Raw genomic sequence first — 12,477 nt, forward strand, 5'->3', positions numbered from 1 at the left:
TAGGATAATACATCGAATTTATGTACTGTAAAGAAAGAATGAGAAACAGAGAATAAGAAAAAAAGAGAGGGAAGGAGAAGAAAGGTAAGATAGCAGAAAGGGAAGTTGACAAATAAAGAAAAAATTCTGCACTGTATCTGGAATACACTAGCATGCAGAATACATCTTCCTGTTTTGGAAATGGAACTACAATTGTGTTAGTTTCGATGTTTTATTTCTCTTTCAGTTTAGAAATGGAGAATACGTATCTATCATAAAAGAAGTGATTAATATATGAAGAGTTCGCGGGAAAAATGATGAATGTCACAGTTTTCTTAAGGTCGATGTCATTATCTAATTCAATGGATTACTGCGAAATTTAATGTTGTTCTTATGAAAAATGGTAAAAAGGAGAATTATCACCACGAATACAGTAATCCTTTCCTTTATTTTCTATAGAAACAGCCCTACATCTTGCAGTTATAGACTCAATTAGATCATTATGTAATCCTTAACAGAAATGTGACATTCATCGTTTTTCCTGCGAACTCTTCATATTTTCTTTCCATATAAAGCAACATTCCAAAAATGGTATCAGCTCACACTATTTTTTCACTATAGTTCACTCAAAGTGTATCGTAGGGTCTATTATCACGTCAATATTGCAGAATTCTGATTACAAATTAAACTAGTGATCACACAGGTCTATATTAGCTTTCGATGCTGAGATATTACTGAAAGAGGCCACGTGACATGGCTGCAACGAGGAGAGGAGGAGTAATTTTTTGTGGTTATTTAACGACGCTGTATCAACTACTCAGTTATTTAACGTCAGTGAAATTGGTGGTAGCAAGTTGGTATTTGGCGAGATGAGGCCGAGGATTCGCCTTATGGTTGGGGAAAACCTCGGAAAAACCCCAACTAGGTAATCACTAATCAGTCCAAGTGGGAATTAAATCCATGCCATGCAACTCTGGATCGGAAGGTAAGTGCCTCAGCCGACTGAACTATACCGGTGTGGCGTTATTGGGCGTGGTCATATAAGTTATACATTGATTTATGGCCGAACTACTAATCCCCATTTCAGTTTGGTTGATAGGCCTTTACCCTCTACTCACACTCTCTACCATCAGTGAAGGGGAAGATGCTACTGCCCATTTCACTAACGTTTAACCAATTGACTTTCAACATAATGACAAATTTTATTATTGAAAATGTTTACAGGTAATCTATATTTCGGAATTATCACCATTTAATTCGAGAAAAATTCGTTCCGGCACCGGGAATCGAACCCGGGACCTCTCAGCTCTACGTGCTGAGTGCTCTTTCCAACTGAGCTATGCCAGGACACGATCCACAGTGCCGGACAAACTCCTCTCGTAATGTTTTACAGCCTTACTACCAGCACTTTAGACAATGTAAGTCATACATGCAGGAGCACATATTTAAATGACTTTATGGCCATATTCAACATCAGTTTGTGAAAACTGCTAACAGTTAATACATCACATATTCATTATATATGAGTTCTTGCCTACCTCACTGAATATTACACGACTACTATGAAGTAGCCAATGTGTATTATTATAATTTAATTCGAGAAAAATTCGTTCCGGCACCGGGAATCAAACCCGGTAGTGAGTATTCAGTGAGGTAAGCGAGACCTCATATATAATGAATATGTGATGTATATTTCGGAAATCTATACTAAGCGTTCATATTTCATTTTAATGCTGTTTATATCAACTGGCACATTAAAAAGATGACAACAAAAGATAAATGTTTTTTCTACCGGTAGTTGCTACTTAGAACATACACAATGGGACAATCTGCACTGTGTCACTCTCCCACCTCCTCCCTACTTCATAATACAAACTAACAATCTTTCACTTAATTAATTATTAGTTGAAAATAAACTCCATAACTGTACTGAAAGCAGTAAGCTTGTAAGTGAACGGAACTACTCATAATCCTGGAGCTGTATAGGCAATTTTCTCAACAACAGAGTAGTAACATGTGTAGCTTTATTCTTAAATAGTGAATCTAAGTTTTTACTAACAACTCTGAGCCCTGAAGAGAAAGTATTGGGAAGATGGAATACTAATAAGAGCAAAGAACGCATGGTCAATTTATAACATATTCCAACTTTTACTCACCTTGATGCCCTGCACACTCTTGGCAGGTTTCCAGTTGGCAGAGGAATCAATTGTGACTTCTTCAACTTCAGAACTGTTGAGTGTGTTTAGAATACCCCACATGTACTGATCAACTTCAAGGCCTTCAAGTTGTGCCGGTTTGCTAAAAAATTGAAATCAGAAGTTTATTATTTGCAACACTATATCTGGAAATCATATATCACTTCATTATGATCTGCAGAGGTAATACTAAAATTCTACACATTTAATACTAAAGTTTCTCTTTGAAATAAGTGAAAATAACTCAGTAAAAAGTAGACACATTCCTTTCTGTAACTGTACGGGTACACTAGTGACGAAATCATACTCAGACCTCACGTAACTCATTAGCTTATCTATCATATAGGATAGATAAGCCATTTGTTGGATTGAATACTGAATATTCGGGACAGGGGTTCAAATTCCATCCCCCAACAATTTCTCAACTGTAATATTTAATTGTCTTTATTTGTTTGTTATGTTACAACTTTCATTAATTTAATGGTGTCCCTACATCTCAATACTGCAGTTATTTTCTAATAATAGTGTTATTATTTGAGCAATATTGTATGTTTATTCATAATATGACATTGAATGTAACTTTAATAAATTACATGTTAATTCATATTAATATATAGCAATTAAAAATAAATGTGAATCATTTTGTTCATAATTTAACCTTTTTATTGATTTTGTATATTTCATATGAGGCCTGTCTAAAAAGTATCCGACCTTAATTTTTCCCGCGTAAAGTTGTGATTCTAAGGCGGCGCCACTGTGCATGGTGGAAGGAGGAACTGTAATGCGCATGCTTGAATTTTTTCACCGCATTCGCTTGTGCCAGTCACTGGCTGGTGGTCGTCAAGTAAGGTGCTGTTCTAGGTGTTTGTCGGATTTAGTTTTCTCGCAAGATGACTGAACGAATTGAGCAAAGATACTGCATCAAATTTTGTCAAAAGCTTGGTGATTCTCAAAGTCAAACAATTCGTAAGATTCAGCAGGTGTTTGAGGAAGATGCGATGGGTGTAACACAAATTAAGGAGTGGTTCAACCGATTCAAAGATGGCCGCACATCAGCGGAGAGTGAGCAGCGTTGTGGCAGGCCCCAAACTGCTCGGAGTGCAGCTGTTGTTGAGAGGGTGCGAAATTTGGTGATGGCAGATCGTCGTTTGACCGTGCGGGAGATTGCCGAAGAGGTTGGAGTGAGTAAAGATTCTGCACATGCAATTTTGTGTGATGATTTGAACATGAACCGAGTGGCTGCGAAATTCGTGCCGAAGTTGTTGTCCCCGGAACAAAAAGACCTCCGTCGTGACATTGCACAGGACCTTCTGGACACCGCCAACACTGATCCTGGGTTTCTGAACACCGTGATAACTGGAGATGAGTCATGGGTGTACGGGTACGACCCAGGAACAAAAAGACAGTCGTCGCAATGGAAGCATCCCGAGTCTCCAAGGCCGAAGAAAGCGCGGCAGGTGCGTAGCAAAATCAAGGTGATGCTGACTGTTTTCTTTGATGTCCGTGGAATTGTGCATCACGAATACGCACCGGAAGGACAAATGGTGACAAAGGAGTACTATCACGATGTTCTCTGGCGACTCCGTAATGCAGTTCGGCGCAAAAGACCAGACATGTGGACGGCGAACAACTGGCACTTGCATCACGACAACGCCCCCGCACATTCATCCCAATTGATACACACTTTCTTGGCCAAACATGGAATTACAACCGTTCACCAACCTCCCTACTCTCCAGACCTGGCTCCTTGCGACTTCTGGTTGTTTCCAAAATTGAAGACACCACTGAAAGGATCCCATTTTGAGAGTAGAGAAGAGATAATGCGGAATGCGACGACGGAGCTGAACACCATTCCAAAAGAAGACTTCCAGAGGTGTTTCCGGCAGTGGAAGGATCGGTGGGCTAAGTGTGTGCAAGCACAAGGGGCCTACTTTGAAGGGGATTAGGGTCCCAACCCCGTCAGGTATTTGAAATATTTTTTCTGGCTAAAGGTCGGATACTTTTTAGACAGACCTCGTATTTCATGGGCTCAATTTTTGTATCCTTGCGTCTTAGAAGTCTGCTGCCTGGGATCAGAACTGGTATGACAAATGCCTAATTTCTGGCGGGAAATATGTTGTAAAATAGCGCAACAATTGCTGTATCTGTTACAATAAATTTTTCCATGAAATTGTGCTTTTTTTCTGTAAACGGCCCCAGGGAAAATCACTTTCTGAACGGCCTCGTGGAAGAAAAAAATTAACGTTTTTATCTGTCCCCATGAGAATGTTTGCTTGTGAGACATAACAGAGAAGTTTTATCTGAGAAAATTGGGAAATATAACTACAAAGTTAAAATGAGAAATTTATAAGCTTGTATTCAAAGTTTATACTAGCTTTATGTAAATTTGGAAAAAAGGTATATTTTTATTTGTGGGCTCATTTTTTAACATAAAGTGAAAGTATATACTACAAGTGAATAGATCTATACTGAGTAAAGAAAGCACATTAAATTTAAAACTTTTCTGGTGTAACTTACTTGCATACTGGACATCTCCAAGACCCTCTTTCACAGTTAAGCTGCAGGTAAGATTCCAAGTCGAAGCACTGAATGTGTTTACAGTCATGGCCTCTTGCAGGGAGAGTTATCCTCTTGAATGTTATGGGACACTTCAGTGATACCTGAATAAAACAGGAAACAAAAGTTATCAATATGGCAAAGTACACATCACCGATATATTTCATTCTTATCCATAAAACCGTTACAAACAAATATATCACTACAAAAACTAAGTGGGCCAAAACTGAGAGATTCTGCAGATTTCTCTCTCTTCAAAAGAATTTGGTGCAGATCTGTTGTCTTGTGTTTACTATATTTTATTTTAATCAGTGGTCTTGCACCATGCTGAATGCTTAGTGCACGTTATAAAAATCCTCACCGTAGTGAAGACAGAACAGACCAAAGTCGATGATGGTGGTGAGTTTCAAAATGTTGTATTATTCCATTACAATACGTTACATTATCCTGAGAATTCACTTAAGTTCCCGAGCAGATAAGCAGAAACTGAGGAAGTTCCAGAGCAACCTTATTTGGTATACAGATGGTTCACGTGTTGGGATCCAATCCAGAGCAGAGAAATATAGTACATGCCTCAAAACAAAACTTAGTGTTAGTCTTAGAAGTAGAGTTCCCAGACATCCCATAAAATACGGATCATCCCATTTTTCGCTAACGTGTCCCACTGTCCCGAGAAAAGTCTTCGGACAGCTTTCTGTCCCATATTTTAGAGTTCTAAACTGAGAAAAAATGGACGTTACAATGTCTATTCTGCATTACAAATTACAAACATCGCACTTCATCATTGTATTGTAGATGGGCTATTATGAAATAATTATTGTGAGTTATTAATGTTTCAAGGTGAGTGATGGCAACACCAAACATTTAGATGAAGTCTGGGTGGATCTTTTTAAAAGTACTGAAGCAGAACTCTCAAATTTGAAAAGGGTAGTGGAGTTCATTATGTGTATCCCTGGAACAAATGCATGTGTCGAAAGATTATTTTCTCGCATGAACGCTCTAAGGAATGATGAGAAAAATAAATTGTCTGTAAAAAATAAAATCAATGCTTGTTGTAAAATCATTCTTCAGTGAGGATTGTGTTGCTTTTCTTACATGATTCTTCAAAATAAACAATTATTAAGTGAAATTAATTCTTCAGAGAAATATTGCAAGGCCAAAGCGGATTGATTTATAAAAATATTGTCACGTGAGTAGTGTATTTTGTAGCTATTTCTGTAATAATCTAGTAAAAACAATTTGAAGGTAACTTACGTAAAGAAGCTTAAAATTAATGCAAATATGCTCCCTAACAATTTTGTTTACTATTTGTTTACTTACCCTTAGTTAGTATAGTGTTTGTGCAGTAAAATTTACTACACACACACACACTTTGAAAGATAGGCATTTTGATGGGTGCGCATACTAAACTTACTCAGTGAAAACTGGTAAGTGTCCAGTATTTTTTTTCCAGTATATCTGGGAACCCTACTTATTAGATATTGTACTGTTTTCCAGGCAGAGATATTTGCAATCCTGACCTGTGCTCAAAAAGGAGCTGAGAAAGGCTACAGAAACAAGCATATTCAGATCCTCATAAATAGACAAGTTGCCCATAAGGCAATTGACTCCCACCAATTTAAATCTGAATTGGTGTGGGAATGCCTTCAGATTCTTTTGGTATTGTCACAGAATAACTTTGTAGAATTATGATGGGTGCCGGGACATCAGGATACTGAAGGAAAAGAAGAAGCTGACAAGAAAGGTGCAAATAGCCCCTACATTGGGCCAGAAAGGAACATAAATGGAAATGGTTAGCTTATTCTGACTGTTCTCAATAAATTATTTACAAAATTGAAGACACCTCAAGTTTTTAGTGTACTTCTAATACACTTTATATTCACTCCCAATAGTGGGTACAGAATTACAATCATTTGCCTTATCCACCTTTAGAAATAATGCGTCATGATAATATTACCCTGATACACCATGGGAAACAATCTATATAGCACGAGATGATGATCAATGAAGCAATGATGGAAACGTCGGTAAGAGAAAACAGGAGTACCCCACAATAGTATATTGGCTAACGGTGCACCCCTATAATATTAGTATAAACAGAGATAGGGAATGATTCAAGGCAGAAAGCAGCCGTGATTGAATGTGAGGAGATTCTACCTTGAGCGCTGTCTGCTCAACGCCATCTCTGTCTGTGCCCATGCTTCCACCCGACGAGGCTGTGTTGCTGAAGTTGCGTTTGATCTTGGAAATGCAGTGGTCAGCTGTGAGTAGGCGTTTCCTCAACAGACCCTGCAGTACACTTCTCACACTCGGTCGATGCACCAGTTGCAATACAAAGAGGTGGGACTGCAACAATAACATTATAGATGTATCTTAATTTACTAAATTAAACCTGTTTCATACTAAAAAGCTTTTATTAATGGCTTGTTTCTTGACGTATAACCATTTGCGCCTCTGTCTCTACTTTGTGACGATTATGATGAAGAATCCTGTTGTGAGATTTGGTCGGGGCACTCATTAGGTCAGATTCTGTTAGCCCTGAGAGTATAGAAATATGCAGGCCGAAAGTTACCCAGCATTTACTCTTAAGTCGACCTGGTTAGCGAGTTGGTATAGTGCTGGCCTTCTATGCCCAAGGTTGCGGGTTCGATCCCGGTCCAGGTCGATGGCATTTAAGTGTGTTTAAATGCGACAGGCTCATGTCAGCAGATTTACTGGCATGTAAAAGAACTCGTGCAGGACAAAATTCCGGCACACCGGTGACGCTGATATAACCTCTGCAGTTGCAAGCGTCGTTAAATAAAACATAACTTTTTTTTTTACTCTTAATGAGTTAAGGGAAAACCTGGGGGGGGGGGGGAACCCTTGTCCCAACCAGATTTCGATTCTGGGCCCACTAGTTTCGCAGTCAGACATGCTAACCACTAACCCAAAATGGTAAACAAATTTCTAGCGCAATAATTAATAATAGATCCCTGTTAGAAACAACAACAACCAAATTTCTTGGCTTAAAAATCGATAATGTGTTAAATTGGAAAAATCATATTAAAGAAATTACCCCCATACTAAATTCAGCATGTTTTGCTATTAGATCTATGCAAAAGTTAGTAAATATCAATACCTTAAAAACAATATACTTTGCATACTTTCACTCGGTAATGAGTTTTGGAATAATATTCTGGAGAAATTCCACAGATAGTAACAGTATATTCCAATTACAAAAAAGAGTAATTAGAATAAAAGTAGGTGCCAAATCTAGGGAATCTTGTAGGACTATTTTCAAAAAAACTACAAATAATGCCCATGGCTTGTCAGTATATCTTTTCATTAATAATCTTCCTTTTATGTAATCGTGAAAACTTTGTAACTAATTCAACAGTTCATAACATAAATACACGTCAAAAATGACTTTCATACTCCATTGGCAAGTCTAACATGCTATCAAAAAGGAGTGTGTTATATGGCAGTAAAAATGTTTAATAGCCTCTCTATCGATATGAAAAATTAAACTTAAAACATAAGATTATTTAGGGTCAAATTAAAGAAGTACCAATTTCTCACGCCTTCTATTCTGTAGGTGAATTCATAACATTCAATAATGCTTCATGAAATTGATAGGTACTAAAAAATTGTGTTGTACTAGTAGACTATATTGTAAATCTCGTCTAGACTGTGACTATAAATGAAGACTTTATAATAGTATTAAGTTTTTTGACTTGTTCCATATTCTAGCTGTGAAGCAATGTATGAATACCACGGAATTTTAATAAATACAATACAATACAATACAATACAATACAATACAATACAATACTTACACAACAGCAAGCTGAAACAGTGATCTGGATGGTATTTCGACCAGGCTGACACACCTCCTTCAGGTAGAGGGGTTTATGAGATGTTTTGTTTTCCCCACGGTCGATACTGAGTGGCGTTGCATTCACAGATACTTGGACACTTGCTGGCCAGTTGGTGTTCATCTGTCGGTCTTCATGATGAAAACATTTCAACTGAAGTTCAAGATCAGACCTGTAAAATACAAGAAAGGTAATAATTATTGTCCTCTTTATTAACATTTGGGTGGTCCTGAAAAACTTACTACAAATTTTCTTCAAGTAATATAAAATAATATGAAATTCACGTGCTTCAGAAGTAATTTATTTGTTTCAATCAATGCCATCACATTGAGGAATAACTAAACTAAACTGTTAGTAACAGTCAGCTAATGGCTTTCACTCAGTGTATCTATTTCCCGTCATTAGCATTCCACCATTACTTCATTATTGCTACATAACTGTCTTAAGATCATCTCCATGATTTGGAAAGGATCGGTTCCACAATTTGAAAAGGGTAAAAGTTTAGAATTACTTCTTACTCACATGATTATGTCTAACTAGAGAACTGTTAGTAAGTTTATGTCGAAATATCCCCTCAAACTTAGATCTCTATAGATATAGGCAGCATTTTTGACATGTGAGATTATGATAATCAGAGACCGATTTTAAAGGGAAAATTTTTCATAAAAAAAAAAAAGATAAAAAAGGAAAAGTTATAGCCAAAAAAAAGGACTTGAAAAAGGACTATATTACTCCCCAAAACACTTCAGCACATTCATGGATATACATGGCACACATAATCTTACATTTATCTCTTCATAACATAAGGAAAGTGTTGTATTTGATATAGTCAAAAAAGGACTTCAAAAAGGACTATATTATTCCCTCAAAAGGATGTTTTAATTGAAAACACACTTCAGCTCATTCGTGGATACACATAGCACATACAAGCTTATATTTATCGCTTCACAACTTAAGGAAAGTATTGTATTTGATCACATTAAACATTTCAATATGTTTCAATGTGATTCTGACTCTTTGAATGCAGAATGTCTTTATAAACGAAAAATGACTGCTGAACAACTGAAACCAGAGGTGAAAATTTTCTTTTTATCCCGAAATCTAAATCATCACACTTTATTAGTTTTCAATGTCTGGAATCAGAAGAAGAACGATATTTATTTTCACTTGCTCAGGAAGTTATAGTTCTATCAGAAAAAATATAGGACAATTTATCTAAATGTTTGCGATATTCTGTTAAAAAAAAAAAGGGACCAAAATAAGAGATGTTTTAAAAGGGGGGGGGGGAAGGGAATATGGACTAAAAAAGGGAAGTCAAAACCACATAATTTGTTCGATGGAAGATAGTTTTGAACATCGTGATTAATTATTTCATGTTTTGTGTTGAAATAAAAAACAAGGAATTCCCTTTAAAATCCGGTCTCTAATGATAATAAAAACTTAGAAGTGAGTCAGATGTGCGATATTTATCGATGTATGGAGAGCATCACACTGCACTGCATTGCAGTTGCTATCAAATATGCACAGTTCTCAGTACTTCATTACTCTAAATACATTTTTTTTTGGGGGTCGATTGTTTTAGATGAACTACACAAACTCGAATAAAAAGTTGATCATCCAACTCTCCCACCCCTGACATACCTTCAATTTCTATACTGTTCCTTCTCTATTTTGATTCCTCATGTTACTTTCAATCACTTATGTTTACAGAAACAGAAATCACTGACACAACAGTACTTTGCTATCCCTTTCTTGCACACTCTGAATTGTTTCACAATTTTTTAATTAGTTTATTTTTACGATGCTTTATCAACTGTGATGATTACTTAAAGTCTGAATGAAATGAAGGTGATGATGTCAGTGAAATGAGTCCAGGGTCCAGTACCAAAAGTTACCCAGCATTTCAATGGTGTTGAACGGCAATCTAGTATGTCAAAATATTCAATTTCAGAGAACAGTGAATAAACATTTTAATATCTTGATAACAAACAAATATCTGACATGAGAGGGTATTTAAATATCTTCTTGTAAAGTTTGTATTTATACCTTGACATAAAAAGTGTTTGCAGAAGATTCGGAAAGACTTTTTTAATAGCAATAAAGTGAAATCTCGTTTTGTTAATTTTTTTTTTTACAAGTTGCTGTTCAACACCACTTATTTGCTCTTATTGGATTAAGAGAAAACTCCGAAAAAGACCTCAATCAGGTAACTTGCTAGGCTACTGTTGTAATGACTTATTCATTACGTGAACGTACTTATCTATACAACTCATACATATGGAAATGAAAACCATGTGCGACGACAAGATGCAAATTTCTGGAAAAGTTTCCAGAGAGACTTGTTCCAGCTGCCAGTACAATAAGAAGACTTTATGGAAGTTCATGCTGACAGGTTCGATAAACGATGAAAAACCCAAAAGAGAATGCTGTTTTCTGTCAGAAGAGAAATTAGACAAGACTGGTGAAAGACTGAAGAACTTGTGAAAATGACTGCAAATTTCATAAAAAGATGTCATATGTGTGTTGCAGTAAATGGAGGATATTTTGAGTAACGATAACAGTGGATCAAGGAAAAACTAAATACATGATTATGTCCACCTCTAAGTTGAGAAGGACCCCTAAGAATATTACCATCCAGGAGTATACATTTGAAAGTGTATCCCAATTCAGATATCTTGGAGTTATTATTAATAATAACTGTGATGTGAGTGGTTGTGTCAACGACAGAATACAGGCTGGAAATCGGGCTTATTACGCTAATCTTCCACTGTTTAAAAATCAGTTGTTATCGAGGATGACAAAGATTAAAGTTTATAAAACATTAGTTCGTCCTGTAGTTACCTTTGGTTCAGAGACATGGACATTTACAAAAAAAAAAAAAACGAGAACTCTTTAAGAAACTTTGAACGGAAGATTCTGCGTAGAATCTTTGGCCCAGTCAATGATCATCAAGGATGGAGGATACACTCCAACAATGAACTTCTTAACCTGATAGGAGGTCAAGATGTTGTAAAATTTATGAAAGCTCAAAGACTGAGATGGCTAGGACATGTAAAAAGGATGCCTGAAACACGCACTCCTATTAAAATGTTAAAGGGTAGACTATATAACAGGAGAAGAAAGGGTAGACCAAAATTAAGATGGATGGACGGGGTTTCCAAAGATCTTGAAATTATGGGAGTGAGAGGATGGACTACCATGGTGAAGGACAGAGTAAAATGGAAGGCTGTTGTTAAGGAGATCAAAACCCACCCTGGGTTGTAGCGCTAACTGATGATGATGATTTTGAGTAACGAATGTGATCTTGTTAAGTACTATAACTTTTAAGCATTGTAACAGTAGGATTGTACGCCTAAAAGTGCCGGAGAAGCACGCATGTTCCTCGCCGTAACCAACACATTGATAGCTGGGCCGGCTCCAGCTGAAAACTCGAGCATCCCCAACTAACCTCACTGCATTACAATATTGGTATAGTTATGTATTATGTACATTCATAGGGAGAGAAAAGCTTAAATCTTTTTAATAACACAATAGTTCAGAGTAGTGAAAGGCATAATATTGTGCATTAGGCTTCTAATATACTTCAGAATACAGTGAATATAATAAAGTTTCATGTCTTTCAAAATGTACAGAAATGCATATTTTCAAGTATTTCTAACACTAAAGAAAATGGTTTTATCAAAATACAGTAATATGAACTTCAAACGTACCTCCACATCAGTGTCTGGTGAACAGTAGGTTTGAGCTGGAAGACATGGTTGCTAACCGCCAAGTTATGTTCCAGGCGGAATGGAGGTAAGATGATTCCATCACGTACAGGAAAAGTCAGACGTAATTCATCATCTTCTGCAAATACACGAAGAAACAAAAATATAAGTATAGCGCAAATC

General features: G+C 36.7%; 1 protein-coding gene across 1 annotated transcript in view; it reads right to left on the bottom strand.

Moving 5' to 3' along the window:
* Positions 1–12,477, bottom strand: part of tna (tonalli) — an 88,320-nt gene that overhangs the window by 13,745 nt on the left and 62,098 nt on the right. Inside the window, exons 7-11 of the mRNA XM_069832844.1 lie at positions 12,298–12,433; positions 8,549–8,759; positions 6,888–7,076; positions 4,692–4,834; positions 2,136–2,277 (exon numbers count right to left, since the gene is read on the bottom strand). Coding sequence (XP_069688945.1) covers positions 2,136–2,277; positions 4,692–4,834; positions 6,888–7,076; positions 8,549–8,759; positions 12,298–12,433 — 821 coding nt within the window. The remainder of the gene's footprint in view (positions 1–2,135; positions 2,278–4,691; positions 4,835–6,887; positions 7,077–8,548; positions 8,760–12,297; positions 12,434–12,477) is intronic.

Source organism: Periplaneta americana, chromosome 8 (assembly GCF_040183065.1).
Source record: "Periplaneta americana isolate PAMFEO1 chromosome 8, P.americana_PAMFEO1_priV1, whole genome shotgun sequence".
Lineage (NCBI taxonomy): Eukaryota > Metazoa > Arthropoda > Insecta > Blattodea > Blattidae > Periplaneta > Periplaneta americana.